Here is a 22,302-nt window from a genome sequence, read left to right on the forward strand (position 1 = left end):
AAGGAAGGAAGGAAGGAAGGAAGGAAGGAAGGAAGGAAGGAAGGAAGGAAGGAAGGAAGGAAGGGAGGAAGGGAGGAAAGAAGGAAGGAAGGAAGGAAAGAAGGTTGGTTTCTACTTCTGGTGGTAAGTTTGGGAATGGGGGAAAATAGCTAAAAAGAAATCCTTTCCACCTCCTTGCTTCTCTTTGGAAGAAGACCCAAAGTAAAGAGCTGAGAGCTCCCCACTCCCTCCCAAAGAATCATAAAAAGACTCTCATTTGAGCTCACATCTTCCATTTTGGTTTTCTGTATATTGCAGCTATCACTATCCATGTCCTGTTCCTCCAGTTTGACCATAGATTCTTTGAGGACAGAGATGATATATTATTCATCTTCACCTCCACCCACATGACTCAGCATAGGTTGGGCACTCAATAAATGTGTCTCTCCTCCAAAAACAGATTGTTAAAGTCAAGAAAGACCTCTTGGATCATCTAGTCCAGTGCTCCCATTTTACAGATGAGAGACTGAAAACTAGACCAGGTGAAATGACTGGCCCTTGGAGTCACTTACTTAAATCAATCAATCACTCAATCAATAAACATTTATTAAGTGCATACTATGTACCAGACACTGTGATGAGCCAAGCTTCTTTGCCTCAGTATGACCTGAATCCAAATCTTACTTCAGATACTGTGTGGCCTTGGGCAAGTCACTAACTTCCCTCAATCTCAGTTTCTTTCTCTGTCAAATGGGAATAATAATACCCACCTCATAGAGTTGTTGAGAGGATCAAATGAGACAACACATGTAAAGCTCTCTGTACTTCTGAAAGTGCTCCATCAATTATAGCTATTATTATTACCCAGGATCACATATTGGCAATTAGTGGCAGATCAATGATTCAAACCCAGGTTTTCCATTGTGTAATGGGAAGAGCTGTCTCTGCAGTGAAGGGGACCGGGTTCTGATCCCAGGTCTGTGCTATCTGTGGGTCATTGGGTTGGTTACTCAACCTCTCTGGCTCTCAGTTTCCCCCTCTGCAGAGGTAAAAGGTTTAACTAGTGCTCTAGGATTTCTTCCAGATCTAGCTCCATGATTCTATGATCCCAAATCTGCCATTATCCACCATATGCTGCCTTCCCATTTCCATGGGCTCAAGAAGAGAGGTGATGTTATATGATGTGACATGACATGACATGACGTGATGAGATGTCATGTCATGTCATGCGATGAGATGTGATGTGACATGACGTGACGTGATGTGATGTGATGTGATGTGATGTGATATTTTGGGGCAGGACAAGACTGGTATCTTACCACAGGACCATATGCTTTCGTATTTGCTCTTCCAGCCAGCTGCCCTCTTCTGGCAGAAAGAACTATGCTTATCAGCAAAAAAGCCAGTGTGTGTCCTGGTAATTGGACATGGCTTCCCAACCTGATGACTCTCTAGGTAAAAGCAGGCCCTTCATGCAGCTTGCTTGGTTTCCTGATTCAGTTAGTGGTTGAAGTTCTATGGAAGAGAAGGGGGTCTACAATAAAAACAGGTGTTAAGAATAGAATACTTAGAACCCTGGTCATCTCTGTGTTTGGCAGGATTATCTGTCTCCCCTCTCCAAGGTAAGTTGCTTTTGTCCCCAAGGTTTTTGGGAAGTCTTATTTTTCATTTCAGAGGTCAAGGCCAGGCATTTGTAAATCATTTTGTAAGTCTTAAATCACTATATAAAAATTAGCTCTTACCGTTATTGTTGTTATTGTTAGGTGAAGTAGACTGGTTCTTCATTGCAGATACTTAATGGGAGACTACAGATCAGCTAGGTAGTACAATGGATAGAGCATCGGGCCTGGAGTCAGGAGGACTCCAGTTAAACTCTGGCTCTTGACACTGACTAGTTGTGTGACCCTGGGCATGTCACTTAACCTTGTTAGCCTCAGTTCCCTCATCTTTAAAATGAGCTGGAGACGGAAATGCCAAACCACTCCAGTATCTCTGTCAAGAAAACCCTAAATGTGCTCAAAAAGAGTCAGAGGAGACTATAACTGCTCTCCACCAGAACAATTAGATCCCCACAACCTCATATGGGACAGAGATCACTTCTTATATTTCTACCCTCTTCCCCATAACACCTAGGGCAGGACTCCTTCCTGTAGAAGCTCATCATTTAAAGATAATCTTGTTTGATCAGGAACGCCATAGAATGGATGTTTTATTTAGAGATGGATTACTAGCCAAAGCCAAGTAGGAGAAAGGAGGCTCTGACAAATTTGGGAACAAAATACCTAAGTAGGAATGGATAAATGATGGCTGGTTCTGAAGTGGAAACAATCTAGGTACAAAAGGAAGATATCAGTCTTGGCCCCTGAAGCCCTGAATGTCAATCTCTGAGATTACTTCCAATTTACCCAGTATACATCTTATTTGTACGCTTGTACATGACATGGTCCATCCCATTAGGTGAACTCCTCGAAGGCCTTTCTTTGTATCCGAGCGCTTAGCACAATGTCTAATACATAGTAAGTATTTAATAAATGCTTGTCACTATGTGACCTTGGACAAGTCTGTGTACTTCCCTATGCTTCTATTTTCTTTTCTGTACAATGAAGATAACAGCGTTCACACCTCCAGACTTGTAGGGCTGTTGAGTAAAAAGACATTTGGTGAATCTTCAAGTACTATGTCAAGTGTAATATGGTGACCAAGCTATCCACAGTGCCACCTAACTGCCTCAAATACATATCAAGTCAAGTCAACAAGCATTTATTAAGTGCTTGATGAGCGCCGGGCATTGTGTAAGCACCGAGAATACAAATGAAAGCAGAAATTCTATCAATTTTCCACAACCTTCTGGGAGGGAGAGTTTGGGACCCAAGCCTGAGCTCCCCCACCCTGTGACTAACTCCTCACTGTCAATTGTCATCATAGGAAGCAATGGACAACATTGTTTCTGCTCTTACCCTGGACGTGGCGGGAGTGGTCCCTGAGATCTTGTCACTGAAGCAAGAAGCCCAGGTCTTCATCACTCAAGGCCTCTCCTCCCACTGCAGAGCTGAGCTGAACCAGCTGGCTTCAGACAGGAGCCTTCCTAGGGAAGAGTCCTCCAAGAAACTGCTGGCCATTGGGGAAGCACTCATTAAAATAGATGCCACAAACTCTGCTTGGCACATCCTCCTTGCCGATGTTTTGATTTTGACAGGTGAGAATGATGCTTTCCCAGGGAATTTGTTATCAGTGTTCTATATGAAATGGCATGGGATGGAAAAGCATTTATTAAGTGCTTACTGTGTGCCAAGCACCATGCTAAGTGCTAAGAATATAATGGACAGACCAGAGAGTCCCTGCTCTCAAAGAGATCACATTCTAATTGGGGGCTACATCCCATAAGGAAGAGGTCAGCTACAGGCTGGAGAGACATGTCCAGTAGTTGTTAGGGTACAGCAGAGGCAGCTAAGGTCCCAGCTAAAGTCCCAACTTCTACAGGACACTTTCTTTAACTCCCCTTAATTCCAGTGCCATCTTCCTGTAAATTATTCCCTCTTTAGCCTGGATATAGCTTGTTTGTATTTATTTGTTTGCATGTTATCTCCTCCATTAGATTGGAAACTCCTTGAGGTCGGGGGCTGTCTTTTGCCTCTCTTTGTATCTCTAGCACTTAGAACAGTGTCTGGCACATAGTAGGTGCTTAATAAATGTTTATTGACTGACAGATGGCAAAGTCCAGCAGAGCCGATGCAATGTGTGTGAGCAGAAATGTCCACTCTCAGAGGCAAGAGCCTGAAGAGACCTGGACCCACAGACTTTGGGAAGGGAAGATCCTGGTGGGATCTAAGTAGGAGACATTTCCTTTTAACAAAACTTGAAAGGTGAAACCAGGGGCAGCAGAGTAGATTGAGAGACCCGTGGATTGAGGGTCAGGAGCTCTGGGTCCTCATTTTGGCTCTGCTTGAAACCCTTCAGGGAGTGAGCTCACCACCTCTCAGTTCCCTTCTGGATGGCTCTCATTGTTAGGAAGTTTGTCTTGACCTCCAACCCAACACTGTATCTCTGTACTCATTCGTGGTCTCTGGGGACCAAGCAAAACAAGACTAATTCCTCTTCCATGTGACAACCAGTAGGTACTTGAAAGCAGCTATCATGTTTCCCCACAGTCTTCTCTCCCTGCTCTCAAGTCCCTCATGCTATCCTCCGTGCTGATTCTTGGGGAACATAGTGAACATTGAATTGCCTTGCATTGAATTCAGCAGATCTCAGAGACCCAAAGAATTAGGATTTTTTATTTTGTTTGCTTGTTTTTCCTGAATGCCACATGTATAAAATAGGGCAAGTTAAGCTGCGTTGCCCAAGACTGTTGTGAGACTCAGATGAAATCACAGGCATTCAAAGCACATTACACTGTACACTAGAAGGAAGAGAGAAAAAAGATGTCCCCTGTTCTCAGAGAGCTCACAGTCTAGCAGGAGAGACAAAATAACTACTCAAAGTGGGACAAGACAAAAACAGAAAGGATAAGTGCATAAGGAAAGTAGAGATAGTGTTAGGTGACGGCTGAGGGTGAAGGACACATTATTTTGAGAGTGTTTTCCAACATATACAATATAGGAATAAATGTGAGTCAGTCAGTTTGCGTTGGAGAAGGGAAATCCCTTGAATGGAGTTTAGAAGACCTGGGTTCAAATGCCAAACACTTAACTAGCTATATAACTCTGGGCAAGTTGCTGACACCTGAGTCTGTTTCCTCATCTATAAAATAGCAAAAATTATGCTTGTAATTCTTAACTCAAGGTATTGTTTTGAAGATCAGATGAGATTATGTCTGTGATCCAATGGGGTGCCATACACGTGGCCAAATGAGATAACATATAGAGAGCTTTGCAGACCTTAATGTAAAATGTGTCAGCATGGCAGTTGTTACTGTTATCGTATGATGAATACCTAGATTTAGAGCTGGAATGTGTCTGAGAAGCTGCCTAATCCAACCCCCATTTTACAGATGAGTAAACTGAGGCCATAGAAGTTAGTGATTTGCTGGAGATCACCCAGCAGTGGAGTGAGGATTTGAACCCAAATTTCTGACTCCAAATTTAAAGCTGACCTATCTTCTTGCTGCTGAGTTTGCCATGAGTGGTACAGCAGTCCTTCTGACCTTTGTTTCTACATTTCCCCTCAAACAGGTTGCTATGAAAAGGCTCTTGAACACCTACAAGAAGTCCTTGGCCCTACTCCCAGGTCTGAGCCTGCCCAGGCCCGTCTGGGATTCCTCCAGTTGAAGAAGAGAGACACTGCAGCTGCCATCCATAACTTGCAGCCCCTGGCTGGAAAAGACCCCAAGGATCTGGGGTTCCTCTTGCATCTGTTGGACGCCAAGCTGAGGCACAGCCTCTCACAGGTAGAGTAGGGGCTGGCTCCATCTTGCTTAGGATGTCCCAAGAGTAAAGGGAAGGGAGACGAAGGGAACAAGCATTTATCAAGCCCCTCCTATGTGCCAGGCACTGTGCTAAGTACTTATAAATATTATCACATTTGATCCTCACATCAGCCCTGGCATCAAGGTGCTGTTATGAGCCCCATTTTACAGATGAGGAAACAGGTTCAGAGAAGAACTTGCTTAAAGACATCCAGCAAGCAAATGGCAGAGCCAAGATTTGAACCCAGATCTGATCTCAAATGAAGTGCTCTTTCCAGCAGGCTACCCAGTTGGAGGGAAACAGTGAAAAGAGCACTGTTCTGGGTTGGAGAAGCTGGGCTCAGATTTCACTTCTGATGCCCTTAGGCTATCTGTGTGACCTTAGGCAAATCGATTTACTTTCACAGACCTCAGTTTCCCTGTCTGTAAAATATAAGGGTTGAGGTGGATGATCTCTGAGTCTTAGCTCTAAATCTGTGATCCTACTTAGAGCTGAAAAGGAACTCAGAGGTCATCCAGCCCAACCCCCTCCTTTTACAAAGGAGGAAACTGAGGCCTAGAGAAGGGAAATAACTTGACCAAGGTCACAAAGGTTAAAAATGACAGATGAAGGATTTGAACCAGACTCTCTGACTCCAACGTCAGCACTCATTACTCTGTACCCCACTGCCTCTGCTGTCTTGCCAAGGGGCGACCCCTTGGAACAAAATCTAGATCCTTATGATCTCACATTGAATTGCATTACATTGCATTGGATTCAACAGATCTCCAAAAGACCTCAAAAATATGAAGCGTTTTTCGTTTTGTTTTGTTTTGTTCTCTAACTACCACACCTACAAGATGGAGCGAATTATAGCTATCCTGTACACGGCATTTGTAGGACTCAGATGAAATTATGTACATTCAAAGTACTTTTCAATGTGTTCTAGATAGAAAAAGAGAAAAAAAAAGATGGCCCTGCCCTCAGTGAGCTTACCGTCTAAGAGGGGAGACAAGACAATGACTCAGAGTGCTATAGGATAATAACAGGAATTCAGGTGCTGTTGTCTGTGTATGATTTTGTGGGAGAAGTGAGCAGATGCTGCATGGCCTCCCTTGCTCCCACCCCCACTGCCACCCCAATCCTGTTGTTCACCCAGGCAGGCACAGAAGCCTAAAAGCCCCTTCTATGCTTCCTCAACTCTGGAAATTCGCTCCTGCTCTTCATCAGCCCCTATTAAGGCCATGGCGGCTGTCTGATTATCTGAGTGCATCTCTGAGGCAAGCACAGCCATGCAATTTACAGTTATGGCTTTAGCTGATGGGAAGAAGACAGCTTGGTAAACAAGAATCAATTTATCAGCTTGTAAAAGTTTCTTGCTTACCTTGTCTGAGAGAAACCTCTGTACCCATGAAGTGGGGTGAGACACCCTGTACCAGGAAGAAGTCAGTGGAATTTCAATTGACTGTCTGGGACTCACTGAACCATGGATTATGTCTCATCCTCCCCAAGGAAGGGGCTTGAAAGCCATCCCAGAGGAGGTTGAAAGATGAGAACTGGGAACGGAGGTCAGGCTCTGGTTCAATTCAATGAAATCAGCATTTTTCTAGTCAGAGGATAGAGGTTCAAATCCTGCCTCCAACATTTGCTATCTGTGTGACCTTGGGCAAGTCAAGGTCCCTGGGCCTCAGTTTCTTCATCTGTGAAAAGAGAAGTTTATACTTCATGGTGTTTATGTTCCCTTCCACCTATAAATCTGCAATCCTATTAAGCTCCTACTGTGTGCCAAGCACTATGTTAAGCCCTGGGAATAAAATGACAAAAATTAAATAACCCCTGCCCTCAAGGAGCTAAAATTTTACTGGAAGGAAAGAAGAGGATACAAAATATATGTGAATAAATAAATATACAGTTTATAGAAGTGATTTCAAGATGGAGAGTCCTAATAACTTCAGGAATTATGTGTGTGTATGGGGAGGATGTCAGGGAATCAATTAAAAGCATTTAGTAAGTGCCTACTGTGTACCTGTGCTAGGCATATGAAGGATGCAAATGAAACATGAAATAATTCCTGCCCTCGAGAAGCAGGATGAAACAGCATACTTAGAAACTCTACAGGATGAAACAGCATACATAGATATAAGTAGATATGAAATATATACAAAGTAGCTACAAGGTAATGGGGGCATGTTAGATATTAGCAACTGAGGGAATCAAAGTAGGCTTCACATACATGCCTAGAAGGAAGCTAAGGATTCCAACGAGCAGAGATGAGGAGGGAAGATGTTCCAGATGCAGAAGGAGGAGATAGAGGGTCATGTACAAGGGCCAACTCAGCTGCCAGTTGATGGACACAGATGGGCTTGAGGAAGGATACCATGAAATAAGAGTGGAAAGGCAAGTGGGAAAGAGCAGGACGTTTTAAATGCCAGGCTGAGGATTTTGTATTTTAGCTTAGAGGCAATAGGGAGCCATTGAAAATTTTGAGTCAGGGAAGGTGACATGGTCAGATATTTGTTTTATAAATGTCACTTAGGTGGCAGGGCAGAGGATGGTTTGACAAGGGGCAACACTGGAGGCAGGGAGGTCAGCTGGGAAGCTGTCAGCTGAAGCAATGGGTGGCACTAGACTTGGAGTCCAGAGTTCAGATCTGGCCTCAGATGCATCCTAGCTGTATGACTCTGGGTGAGTCACTTAACCTCTGTTTGCCTCAGTTTCCTCAGCTGGAAAATGGGGATAATAACTGGACCTACTTCCCATTGTGATAATCAAGCATCAAATGAGATAATATTTGTGAAACACTGAGCACATAGTAGGTAGTTTATAATGCCTATTTCCTTTCCCTTCCCCTTCCCCTGTGACAGTAGTCCAGCCTATGGATTCAGAACTGGACAAGCCAACCAACCTCATTAAATGGGACCAGTGTCACAGCTAAAAATCACTTGAGGGTTCTATTTTTCTGAAGTGATCACTTCCCTTTGTTAATGAACTTCAACAAGCATTCATTAGCAAATGAAAAACAATTCCTCAGGGAACATATATTCTAATAAAGGGGACAATAGTATGCATGTTCATATACATATATGTGTAGTATATGTATATGTTCTCTATGTATGTACATATGAGTTCAAATCCAGCTTCAGACACTTACTAGCTATATGACCCTGGCCAAGTCACTTCAACCTATTTGCCTCAGTTTCCTCATCTGTAAAATGAGTTGGAGAAGGAAATGCAAATCACTCCAGTATCTTTGCCAAGAAAACCCCAAATGGGGTCATGAAGAGTCAGAACAACTAGAAACAACTGAACAACAACATATATTATGCATATATATATATGCATTGTTATGTGCACATGTTTTATGTGTATATATCTGTGTGTGTATATATGTATAAGTTCTATATGTTCTTTCAAGAAAGGAGTTTTGTACTCTACCCTTCACCTGGAGGACTGGAGCAGAGATTAGGTCAGATGTTCATTGAAATCGACTTTCCCAAGATGTCTGGCCTGCCCTGAACCTTAGGGCAAGCCCCCCCCCCCCACTGTAGACTCAGAGTTACCCTTGGGCAATTATAGATTTGCCCAGGCTCTCATCAATTTGACAAGTGTCTTTGTGTCCCCAAGGCTTGGCACAGTGCCTGGCAAATAGTAGGTGCTTAATAAATGTTTATTGATTGACTGATTCTCCTAAACCTTGGGACTCTTTCTAGAAAGTGTTAGATTTAAAGTTAGAGGATCTGGGTCTGAATCCTTGTTCTGCTGTTTACTGCTTGTGTCCTCTCAGACAGTTATTTTACCCTTCTGGGCCTCAGTCCCTTCACCTGTAATATCAAGAGGCCAATAAGCCCTTCTAGCTAGAATGGAAGCTCCATGAGGACAAGACTGTGTTGCCTTTGTCTTGATATTTCCAGTACAGCACCTGGAACATAATAAGTGCTTAATGGTCATTGATTGAATCCAGCTGTGTCATCATCAATTAACAAACATTTATTAAGCACCTGCTCTGTGCCAGGCACTGTGCTAAGAACTAGGGATACAAAAAGAGGCAAAAGACAGTCCTTGCCCCCAAGGAGTTCACAATCCTAAAATTTCCCTGTTATTGTCATTCTAACTTGATATCAACCCAAGAAGAAGATGGATTGGTGCTAGAGTTCAGTATCTAACCCTTGAGACATTTTTTAAAAGTCTGCCTTTCTACCTTATTGACTGACATTTTAAGAAAAAAAAAATCTGTTTTTGGGATTAGGTGCATGAGACGGATGAAGACTCTGGCTTTATCTCTACTTTGTTTGGCAGCTTTGGAAAAAAGGATGACAGTAAAAGCCCTTCCCCCTTCTCTAAGTCCTTTCTTTCTCTAAGGCCTTTCTTTTGAAAGGTTTCGGGACTCAAGATCCCTCCCTGGCTTAAAAAGAGATCGGGTGGGTAGCATTTAAATTAGAGCTAAAGGCTTTGATGTGCCCTTCTGGGAAATAAGAAACCCAAAGGAGCTTGCAGGCTCAGTGGGATGGCCCTGGGCCAAGATCAGCTGACGGGCAGCCCTCCTCCTATGGACTAGAGACACAGACTTGGAAGGAGGAAGCCTGCCCTTAATCTAGCCACCCTCCCCAGTCCCCTACTGGATGCCTTCAGGTTTGACCAGAAATGGGGAAATGGTCCTCACTTCTTGCTAAAACGCAGGCCAGCAACTGGAGACTGGGACCTCCAGTCAAGGAATGGCTCCCCTGCAGTTGGGCTGTTAGTATTAATTTGGTTTCCATCATGTCCTCGCCATGGATGCAGCTTTTTTTTCCCAGTTGACCGAGCCTGCCCTTCCCCTAGATGCCTCCATGAGAAAGCAGTTCCTCTTCCCCTCTCCCCTGCACTCTTGTGAAGATGATAGAGGATGCTGCCCTTTGCCAAGTCTCTGTAGTGAAGGTTGGAGTGATGATCTGCTCAGCGACACCCAAATCCCAGAGACACACTTTTCCCTCAGACTGTATGGTCATTCTTGGCTTCCCAAGGGGAAATTCTGAGGTTGGCAGCTAGGTGGCACAGTGGCTACAAGAAGACATGAGTTTAAATCCAGCTTCTGACACTTCCTAGCTGTCTGACCCTGGACGAGTCGTATCATCTCTGTTTGCCTCAGTTTCCTCATCTGTAAAATGGGGGTCATAATAACACCTACTTCCCAGAGTTGTGGGGATCAAAGAAAATAATTAATTGTAAGTACACTTAGCACAGTGCTGGCACATAGTAGGTGATATAGAAATGCTCATTCTTTTTACATGCATTGTCTCATTTGACATCCTGCCTTCATGAGTCAAGATCCTGAACCCACCAAAGCACTATAATTCAGGCTATGCTTCAAGTCCGCAGCCTCGGAACTATAACAGTCTTAAGACAAAGAGACCACTCGCTTGGGAACTTCAGTGAACACAAAATCTCATTCATGTGGGTATCATCTCTTCCAATGCAGATTTCAGCTCCTCATTCCCTACCTACTCTGCATAATGCTTGTCCATGCCTTTCCATAAGTCCTCCAGAGGGAACACACCAAATGGGCTAGGAGATTTCCTCTTGGATGTCCCCCATGTCTGGAATAATGCCTCCTTACTTCCCTGGCTTCTTCAAGACTCAGCCTCAAATCCATCTCCTTTAAGAGGTCTTTTCCAACTCCCCCCCCCAACCCCCCACCCCCAGCCTTCCTTCTGAGATTGTTGTTTAGTCATGCCCAACTCTCCATGACCCCATCTGGAGTTTTCTTGGCAAAGATACTCGAGTAATTTGCCATTTCCTTTTCCAGCTCATTTTACAGATGAGGAAACTGAGGCAAACAGGGTTGAGTGACTTGTCCAGGGTCACACAGCTAGTAAGTGTCTGAGGCCAGGTTTGAACTCATGAAGATGAGTGTTTCTGACTCCACTTTTGGTGCTCTATGCACTGTGGTGCCTCCTAGCTGCCCCTCCTAATATTACCTTCCATTTACCCCATATATATCTTCTGCACATGTAATTGATTGCATATTGTCTCCCCAAATAGAATGTGACCTCCTTGAGGAAGGAGACTCTTTTGTCTTGCTTTGCATCCCCAATTAAGCAGCTTCTAAGTGTCCAAAACAAGATTTGAACATGGGAAAAACTGCATAAGGAAAGGATCCTGAAAGTAAAGCCCAAGGACCTGGGTTCAAAGGTCTCACTGCCTGAGGCAGATTTAGGCTTCAGTAAGGAAAAGATGCCTGACAGTTAGGATCATTCAAAACTGGAACCGAAATGCCTTGGAGTGAGTTCTCTGTCCCTGTGGGTCTCCAAGCAGAGGCTGGAGGATCACTCCTGGGAATGTTGTAGCGTCTTGTTTGAGGACAAGTGTGAAGCCTTGTCCTCAACTCTCTTCCAACTCTGATATTCTGTGATCCAATTCACTTGCAAGTCATGACATCACCTTCCTGAAGCCATAGTCCTCTGTGAGAACAAAGGACAAACAGCAGCAGTGGACTTTACCCAGAGGCAAATTTTGGCTCCTTATTCAAACTTTGGGTGCTAGGTGGAGCCATAGTGCACAGAGCACTGGGCCTGAAATCAGGAAGACTCATTTTCATGAGTTCAAATCTGGCCTCAGACGATTCCTAGCTGTTTGATCCTAAGCAAATCACTTCACCCTGTTTGCCTCAGTTTCCTCATCTGTAAAATGAGCTGGAGAAAGAAATGGCAGACTACTCCAGTGTCTTTGCCCAGAAAGCCCCAAATGGGATCACAGAGAGTCAGACACAACTGAAAAGGACTGAACCACAAAATATGTTACATATTAACATGTAATCATTTAATGAATCTAATTCATTTAATTAAATGAATTTCATTCATTTAATTCTCACAAACACCCTAAGAGGTAGTTGCTATAATTATGCCCACTTTACAGATGAGGAAACTGGGACCCAGAAAGGGACTTACCCAGGGTCACACAGCTAGGAAGTGTCTGAGGTGGGATTTGAACTCAGGTCTCTGTGACTCTGGGTCCAGAGCTCAATCAATGTATCTACCTTCCTAATAGAAGCAATGGGGATGGGGTGGTGTAGAGGCACCAGGAGAAGCTGAAGGCTCAGGAGTGGCCCTGGAGCTGGTCAGACCACATCTGGTGCATTGTGTTCAGTCTCAGGTACCAAATTGTAGGAAGAAAGCTCATAAGATGGAGATTGGCCAAAGGAAGGTAACCAGGCTGGACCTTGAGTCCAGCCCATACAAGGATCAGTTGGAGGAACTGGGAAAGTTGTACCTGGGGAAGAGAAGTCTCGGTTCAGGAGAAGACGGGACAACAGTCTACTAGTATGTGAGTGGCTGTCCTATGGAGGAAATCCTGGACTTGTCCTGTTATATGGCCCAGAGGGCACAACCAGGGGCAGAGGTTACAACTGGTAAAGAGGCAGCTTGAAACTTTGAATAAAAAGAACCTCCCAACAATGAAAAACTTCCCCCGAGGATACCCTGGACTGCCATGGAAGGTAGGGAGCTCCTTCCTCTCCATCAGTCTTTGGTCAGAGGGCGGATAGCCGTTCTGTGCAGCAGATTCTCATTCAGCTGTGAATCAGAGTAGATGACCTTGGAGGTCCTTTCTGTGACCTCTTGATCATTGGACCTGGGTGACCTTGGACAAATGGTTTCACCTCCTCCAGGCCTCAGAGGATGCCTTAGAAGATCATAAGACTGCTTATTTGCTCCCCTGGCTTTCTCTTCCCTTTCTCCCTCCATCCTCTGAAGACAAGAGTGGATTAATCAGAACACAGGCAGAATTCACTCAGATAACCCTGAGTTGTGCTCTGAATAAACTTAAAAAAAAAATGCCTCCCTCTTGAAGGGGTAATGAGTCAGGACCAGGCTCAGCATTCCATGGAGCCAGGCCCTGGGGGCAGAGAAAAGGAGGCTGGGCTGTGGGGATTTAATCTGCCTGTACCCATCACAGGCCTCACATTTAACATCTTCAAGATGCTTCTTAAAGCCGTTTGGGCTGAAGCTTTGCCTTGGCTTGAGTTTTCCAGTCCTGCACATTACCTCAGGCAGGAAAAATGAATGATGTCCCACTGCCAGCTCCACTTTGGCGAAGGATGGATGCCTGCAGGAAGCTGCTTTCCCTTCTTAAACACAAAGAATGTTTCTTGTGGCTCCCTGAGACCTCAGAGTGGCATCTCAAGGGGCGTGCCAGATTCGGAAGTCATTAATATCAAGATTCAGGTCTTGCCTTGGCACTTCCTAGGGATGCAACCCACTTGGAAGCTCTCAGACTCAGTTTCCCTCTCTGTAACAAGAGGATGAATGATCACCCATCAGGTGTGATGCTGAGGAATTCTAGTTCAGGTCTGAGTTTGACTAGATAAACTCTGGGGTTCTGTCCTGGTCTGAGGTACTCTGATTGTGAAACGTGTAGGTCCTCTCTCTGGACCTCCATTTTGTCATTGGTAAAATGAGGGTGATGGACTCAATGTTTTCAAGGCATCCTTCCTCCTCTAAGGCTAGGTTTTAGCCACCAATTTGTCAGCCTCTTCACCACTAACAAGCTCCGCTCTTCCCTGAGTGGCTCCCCACTATAGAGTGCCCCCCAAAGGAGAGGTCTCAGCTAGCACTGTGAAGGACTCTTTTACAACCATTGAGCACCAACTCCACATAACCCCAAGATGGATGAGACAGTCACCCATGAGCTGTTTGGTTCAATTAAATTCAATTTTACTAATGTAAAAACCTCCTTAATACATAAAAGCATACACACACATATATGTTTGTATCTATAGACACATATATGTACGTATATATAACATAGTTCCACAAAAATTTTGTTTTTAAATACATATGCATTGTTATCTTTCATATTTACATCAGCTCCAAGTATGTCTCCCCACTTTCCAACCCAGAGAGCCATACCTTATGACAAAGAACAAAAAGAGGTTGGGCTGGGGGAGACTGTTCAGTAAAACTAACCAACAATGTCAACCACTCCATGTTCTACACCCATAGTCCCCTCCCTCTGCCCAGGAGTGGGCTGGCTTGGAGATGCCTTCTCATGTCTGTTCTTCAAGGCCGTTATAATTTCACAGCCTTCAGATTGTGTTGTGTTCTCATTATCCTTTCCAGCTCCATTGCTGCAGTCGTATTGTTTCCTGTTTCTGCTCAGGTTGCAATCTTTCCAGGCTTCTCTGTAATTATCATATTCATCATTTCCTACAATTCGACAATCTTTCATGATATTCACATACTGCAATTACTCAGCTATTCTCCAATCAATGCGCATCAGCTTTCTTTCCATTTCTCTACTCTTACCAAAAAAAAATGTTTCTATAAATTTGTTGGTAGATATAGGGCCTTTTGTTTTGTCATTGACCTCCTTGGGTGTCTATTTCAAGTAATGGATGCTCTGGGTCAAAGGGTATAGGCATTTTTGTTACTCTACCTAATTCCAAACTGAAAAAATCTTTTTTTTAAAGGGATACCAAAGCAGTGATTGATTTTCAGGCTATCTGTCAGTCTGGAAGAGACAGAGGCACTAGGGTCTATGTGCCCCATTTTAAGAAAATCCAATATACCAGAATCCCAGCTTATGAAACCAACCAATTAGAGGGTGATTGTCCACATTACAAAAGGAGTTATCTCTGTGTTCCTTTACAAAGCCCATGGCACAGCATGCATCAGAATTAGGGTTCACTTTAACAAAATGAGGTACATGTATAACTTTGCAGGAACACATCTGTTGTATGAGATAAGAGGCCTTCATGTGATTATGTAGAAATTTTTTTTTTGTTGTGGTGTGGCAATGACATTGCTTCACAGTGCAGTCCTTTGGGAAATTAGATGAAAAAGGCCTAAGAGTTACCAGCAGATGAAAGAGAGAAAATGCTGCCCATTCACAAACTGTGATATCTTAGTGGAGATTAAAAATTGAGGGGGAAAAGCCAGCTCCAGAACATTGACTCTCTGTAGTGCTCAGGCCGAGGAATTAACATATTCTTAGGAAAGCTATGGGGTTCTTGGCAGATAGGGCTTGAAGAAATCTGCCAAAAAGAGACTGTCTTCAGCTGAAATTTACTGGCTCCCAGAATGTCAGAGCTGGCCATCTAGTGGGACCCATCCTGGAGCAAGTAGGCTCTCCACCACATCCCTACCAAGGGCTTATTCAGCTGTTGGCCAAAGGGAGGGACACTCACTAGTTCCCAAAGCAGACCATCCTGCTTTAGGAGAGTTGTAAATGGTAGGAAATTTTTCCCCTCATATTCTGGCTTTCCTTCAATATTCACCAGTTGCTTCTAGTTCCACCCTATGGGGTCAAGCTGAACCAGGCTAACTGTCTTCTTTGTGATAGCCCTTAAGACAGTTGATATTTGAAGGCAACCACCATCTCCACTCCCCTCCCATTTTTTTCTCCTCTACAGGCTAAGTATCTTCTTTAACAGAACTACATATGATATGGTCTCCAGTCAACTCACTCTCCTGGTCACCCTCCTCTGGACACACTCCAGCTTATCAATACCCTCCTGAAAATGGGGTGTCCATTTTAAAGCTGAAGGTAATCTTCCAGGTGTGTTCTGACCAAGAGAGAGGAAAATAGAGCTCTTACCTCCTGTTTTGGACTCTAGTCACACAGCTAACAATTGTATTAGCTTTTTTACAACCATCTCAATTAATCAATAAATTGGCATTTATTAATATGCCAGGCACTGGGGATACAAAAAGAGGCAAAAAGTAGTCCCTGCCCTCAAGGAGAATCTAGTCCAATAGAAGAGAGAGAGAGAGAGAGATGGATTAATGGATGGATAAAGATAGATGTATGTTCATGTATATATATATATATATATATATATATATCTATATATATGTATGTGTGTGTATTATGTGTATAAATTTATGTAATTATTTGCAAACAAACATATACAAAGTAAGATATATATATATACATACATATATATATATATGCAAGATAAATAGAAAATAATTAACAGAGGAAAGGCCTGGCTTTAAGAGAGATTGAGGAAAGCTTCCTGTCACAGCCCAAACTCCTAACCTACTGCGAAATCTGTAAGAAAAGCTTAACCTACTAGTCTTGAAACCCCCCACCTCAGTGGAGGAAAAAAGGAGGGGGTGGAACTTTTATCTCAGCCTCTTAAGTATTATAATCTCCTTTCCATCCTTCTGAACACTGCCCTCTTTTGAAATGTCTCCCTTTGGGTTGGGTTGCAGAGAAGCAGTGATAAGTACCCTGTTTTTCTCTAGTTAGAAATGGGTCCTGGACAATGTCTGCCTAGGGAGCTAGATGAGATGGGGAGGGAATGTCCAGATCATTAGGATAATATCTATTCGATGACCTGGGCCTGTGTGATTTCTTTCTCTTGGTGAGTTCTAGAGTTCTGACCAGAAGTAATGAACTGTGGTTTCCCACCATTTTGTGCTGAATGATTCCAGTCATCTTCAGTTAACCTTCACCCCCAGTAGCATCTCCACCTAGAAGTCAAAAACTCAACATGTCCAAGAGGGAATTTATCCTATTTTCCCCCATACCCATCCTCTCCCCAGACATCCCTGTTCCTATCAAGGGCACCACCATCTTTCTAGTGACCCGGGTTTGCAACTTCCCTCTCCCTTAACCCATCCCTCATAGCCAATCAGTTTGAAGTCTTGTCAGTTCTATTTCTCTTGTATCCTTCCCCTTCTTTGCTCTCACACAGCCAGCAGCCTAACCAATGACTTCATCACCTCTAGTCTGGACTATCACAATAGCCTCCTAGTCAGTCTTCCTACACTCTCATGGTCAGAAACTCTGACTGACAATGTGCTTCTATATATTAAAAAAAAACATCAGCAGCTCCCTACTGCCTCTAGGATTACCAAAAACAACAACTACAACAAACCATACAGCTTGGCATTTAAAGTACTCTACAATCTGGATCCCATTGACCTTTCCAACAATTTTGCCTTCATCTCCTTCACACAGTCTAGCCCTAGCTAGCACAATCTATCCCTTGAGCTTGACTTTGTGTCTCCCACCTCCATGCCTTTGTCCCATGCCTAGAACACACTCCTTCCTTGCTTCCACTGATCAGAATTCCTGTATTTCTTCAGGGTTCAGCTGAGATGCCACCTCCTGCCTGAGACCTTTTTGGGTTGTTCATGTTTTCTCCCTCCTCAGATTATCTCATATTTATTTATCTGTGTACGTGGAAAGGAACAAACACTCATTCAGTGCCTACTATGTGCGAGGCACTGTGGTAAGCACTTTACAAACATTATCTCATTTGATCTTCACAACACAACCTTGGAAGGAAAGTGTTATTTCGATCCCCGTTTTACAATAGAGGAAACTGAGTCAGACAATGATTATTTCCCCCCTACAGCTAGTAAGCGTCTGATGCTGGATTTGAACTCAAGTCTTCTTGACTCCAAGCCCAGCACTCTACCCATTGCACCACTTATCTGCCTCCTATACATCCAGGGCCAAGCAGGAAAATTCTTGTCCTTCCTCCACATGACAGTCCTTCATATACTGGAAGATAGCCATCTTGTCCTTTTCTTTTCCAGGCTAAACATGCTCTCATATGACATGGATGTAAGGTCCTTCACCATCCTGGTTGTCTTCGTATAGACTCTCTCCAAGTTATCAATAGTTTCTTAAATAAACTATAATACCCAGAGCTGAACACAATACTCCAAGAAAGACTTACTGTAGAATTGAATTGAATAATATCCTTGATGCTGTGACAAATAAGCCAGGACCTCTACTTTCCAATGAGTGTTCTCTACTTTCCAAGTAGTCTCCAGAAGTCCAAACACTTATTCTCCTAAGACTTCTTCTGCTCCTAGGATCATAGATTCTATACCTGGAAAGGCTGTCCTGGTTCAGCTTATCCAACCCCCTCTCATTTACAGGTGAGGCAGAGAGAAATGACTTGCTTGCCGCAAGCCGCACAAGTAAGTCCTGCCTGAGAGAGGCAGGATACAAACCCAGGTTCTCTGGCTTCCAACCCAATGTTCTATCCACTGTACTACACTGTCTCTTATGTAATCAAATGTGGTTGGATTTTTTTTTTATTTTTAGGGTTAGTAGGGTACTTTTAAAAAAGCATAGTTTTCCAAAGGCAACAGAATTACAAACAAACTCAAACTTGAGCAAATGTCATATTTTGCTTCTAGGATAAAACATAAATTCCAAAATGTTCAAACAGAGCATGCCTACATTATCTATTTGTTCCTTTCTACTCTGTTCAGATAGCACGTTGGTATGATAGTCACAGAGTGACCAATCTAAACCTAGTCCAACTGCCTCATTTCTCAGATGAGGAAACTGAGGTCCAGAGAAGAGAAGTGACTTTCCTAAGGCCACACAGGTCATAAGAATTAGAGGAAGGAAATGAAGCCAAGGACTCTTTACTCTGCAATATCCTGCCTCCCATATATCAAGGATTTATGTTTGTTTTTTTTCCTTATTTTATGTGTTTACTTGACTGGGGATTTTATGGATAATAATCATATTTTTTCACTGGGGTTTTGAGCAAGGAATGCTCAGGTGCGTGGGACAGCTTTCCATCCTGCAGGATGCTGGGAGATGGGGGCCCCACATGCACATACTCCTTCCCCTCCTCCCTGCCTCCTTCCACCCCCACAGCTCCAAGGACTCATGTGCCCTTGCTGAGTGGGACTGAACCCTGGTGAGGTTCTCTTGGAAGCTCACACATTCTCTCTAGGCTGAGTCCTGGAGAAAGCACAATCTGTTGTTGGAAGTAATAAAAAATCCATTAGTGCACTGAGGGTCCGGGCTGTTTTCCTCACCGACCTTCACGAAGGAGCATTTTTCCTTTGGGAGGTGAGAGCTATTGGCCAAGAGCCAATAAGCTGCTTGGCCTTTTGGATTGATGGGGAGCTGAAGTGGTCCTCTGCCCCTTTCTCTTCTGAACCCACAAGGACCGGGCATCTTCTTTCCTGCAGCCCACTTTCCGCCTCCTCAGGGTACCCCCTCCCCTTGTTCTCTGCTGAGTTCTTGCTGTCAATTGTGGGAAATACACTTTAATGTTTTGGAACCAGTTTTCTATTGCTGAGGCTATAAAAACAAATGAGCCGACATTAATGTTGCAGAATGCTTTTCTAATAGCGAGTTCTTGGATTAACCCAGGCAATAAACAAGTCTGTACCTTATTATAACAGCCACTGATGAGCAGGTGGAAAGGCAGGCTGGAGCAGAGCTTGGAGTATTTTTGTCTTGCAGGTGGTAGTATTCCAGGGGGAAGCTCTGGGCCTGTGAGGATGGCTACCCCTTGTGGGAGCATAACATGTCATTGGGAGGGAAAGAATTCAGTGGGATCTGCAGCAGGACAGCTAGAAGGGAACTGGCATCCAGCCGGTGCTAGTTTTATGCTTATCCATCAATCAAAAAGCTTTATTAAGGGTATAGGCTCCAGAGATAGAAAGACAAAAACTAATGGGTCCCTGTCCTCAGGGAGCTTGCATTCTATTGGGGAATACGACACTATGGATGAAACTCGGAAGCTATCCAGTCCAATTCCCCAATTTTACAGGGAGGGAAACTGAGGCCAATGGATGTAAGCAACTTGCCCAAGGTCACACATAGTAAATGGCAGTGGGATTTGAATTGAGGTTCTCTAACTCTGGAGTATGCTCCTTCTATAGGTTGGACCTTGACTGTGAAGGGTTTGGAAGGACCAAATAAAGGGGTATATATTAGATACTAGAGGCAACAGGAAGTCACTGGGATGTATTGAATCGGGGAGTGACATCGTCAGACTTGTTCTTTAAGAATATCACTTTGACAGCTGTGAAGGACAGATTGGAAAAAGGCAGAATTGCACACTATAAATGACTACATGGGAAAATGCTCCAAAACATTAATAACAAGAGATACTCAAATTAAAATATTTGATGCCCAACAAATTGGCAGAAATTTAAAAAAAAAGAAAGCCATCAATGTTGGAGGGGCTATAGGCAGACAGGCATACTGCTTATCAAATTTTCATATGCCCTAAAGCTGGAAGGGAAGAAAGGAAATAAGCATTTATTAAATGCCTACTGTGTGCCAGGCACTGTGTTGAATGCCTTATAAGTATTATCTCATTTGATCATTTGAAGGAATAGCTAACATGTTGGATTATGTTGTACTTCTTGTGGGAATGTCTTTGTATTTGATGTGTTTGTCTAATTTTTTTTTTTGTCACATGGGAAGGATCAGTGGGAAGTGATGAATAAGCAATAATGGGGAGACAGCAGACACCAATACAACATCTTAATTTTTTTAAAGGACAGTTTTGGATTAGTTGAGCTCTAAGAGGCCCTTTCAGATCAACACTAAGTTGCAGAATGTCAGAGATGGAGCCTCAGAGGTCATCTGCTCTGAATGGTACCTGAACACGAATCCCTTCTCCAATATACTTGACAGGTGATCACCCAGTCTGGGCTAAAAAGTCCCCCAAGGATGGAGAAGCCATTGCCTCCCAAGGCAGCTCCTTGCATTTATATTGAGGAAGATCTTCCTTACATAAAGTCTAAAGCTGCCTCTCTACCATTCCCACCTCCTAGTTCTTAGCCTATGGGCCAAATAAGTCTGATCCCTCTTACATGTGGCAGTCCTTCACAAACTTTTGAGACAGTTACCATGTTGGCTTCCCTTCCCCCACCACAGAATCTTCTCTTCTCCAGGCTAAACAATTCTTGTTCCTTCAATCAATCCTACTATGGCATGGTCTCTAGTCCAGTCATTATTCTGGTTGCCCTCATCTCTTCAGCTTTTTAGTGTGCTTGCTAAAATATCCATCCAGTCAATGCAACGACCAACCATGATTTTAGAGGACCAAAGATGAAATATGCTACCTGCTTCTGGCTAGAGAGATGAAGGACTGAAAATGTAGGGTGAGGCATAAATCTTTGGACATGGACAACAGGGAAATTTGTTCTTCTTAGCTGTGCATGTTTGTTATAGGGCATTTATTTTACTTTTTAAAAATTCATGCAACATGACTGATATGGAATTATGTCTTACAAGACTTCACATGTATAATGGGTAGCATTGCTTGCCTTCTCAATAAGTAGGGAAGGGATTGGAGGGAGAGAGAATTTGGAGCTCAAAATTTTTTTTAAAAATGAAAAAAATATTCAGTTGGAGGAAATGAGAGACTGAGACTATTGTTGTTTAGACACTTCAGTTGTGTGCCACTCTTCATGACCCTATTTGGGGTTTTCTTGGCAAAGATACTGGAGTGGTTTGCCATATCCTTCTCTAGCTCATTTTACAGATGAGGAAACTGAGGCAAATAGAATTGAGTGACTTGACTATGGTCCCACAGCTAGTATGTGTCTGAGTCCAGATTTAAACTCAGGTCTTCCTGACTCCAGGTCTAGTGCTTTATCCACTAGATCACCTAGCTGCAAATGAGACAAGTGATAATTATAAAAATAAAAGGATGACTTGGGAAAAATTTCCATCTAAAACTGAACACAGTACTCTAGAGGCAGTTAGACCAGAGCAGAAGACTATATAAGTGCCTTCTTCACAGACACTGTGCTTCTCTTATAATACAGGCTAGAAGTCCATCAGTTTTTTTGGCCACCATATTATAACTTTGGCTCCTATTATATTGACTAAACTTCCAAATCTTTCCTGTGATCCTATGATCCAAGCCCATACCTAGATCTCAATGTGTCTCAGTCTAAGATGCACCTGAATGAGATTATACATCTTCTTATCTATCCCCCCTTCTCTAGACCAAGGCATCTAAACTAAAGTCAATGTCTTCACCAGGGAGCATAGGAGGGGAGGTAATGGGTAAACAGGCTGGTGGAGGAGACCCTGGAGACAGAGGACCTGGATTCAGATCATACTGTGGGTACTCACTCCCCATAAGACCATGGCCAAGCCCTTTGACCCCCAAGGTCCTTGGTGTCTTCCACTGTGGTTCATAGATTAAGAGCTAGAAGGGCCCTCAGACATC

General features: G+C 43.4%; 1 protein-coding gene across 2 annotated transcripts in view; it reads left to right on the plus strand.

The window, feature by feature from the left end:
* The window catches only part of LOC114029511 (tetratricopeptide repeat protein 34-like), a 62,880-nt gene that overhangs the window by 38,741 nt on the left and 1,837 nt on the right, over window positions 1-22,302 (plus strand). For both annotated transcript variants that reach the window (XM_027843981.1, XM_027843982.1), the window contains exons 7-8: window positions 2,905-3,175; window positions 5,151-5,365. In XM_027843981.1, the coding sequence (XP_027699782.1) occupies window positions 2,905-3,175; window positions 5,151-5,365 (486 nt within the window). The remainder of the gene's footprint in view (window positions 1-2,904; window positions 3,176-5,150; window positions 5,366-22,302) is intronic.

This window comes from Vombatus ursinus, unplaced genomic scaffold (assembly GCF_900497805.2).
Source record: "Vombatus ursinus unplaced genomic scaffold, bare-nosed wombat genome assembly UNPS02014932.1, whole genome shotgun sequence".
Classification (NCBI taxonomy): domain Eukaryota; kingdom Metazoa; phylum Chordata; class Mammalia; order Diprotodontia; family Vombatidae; genus Vombatus; species Vombatus ursinus.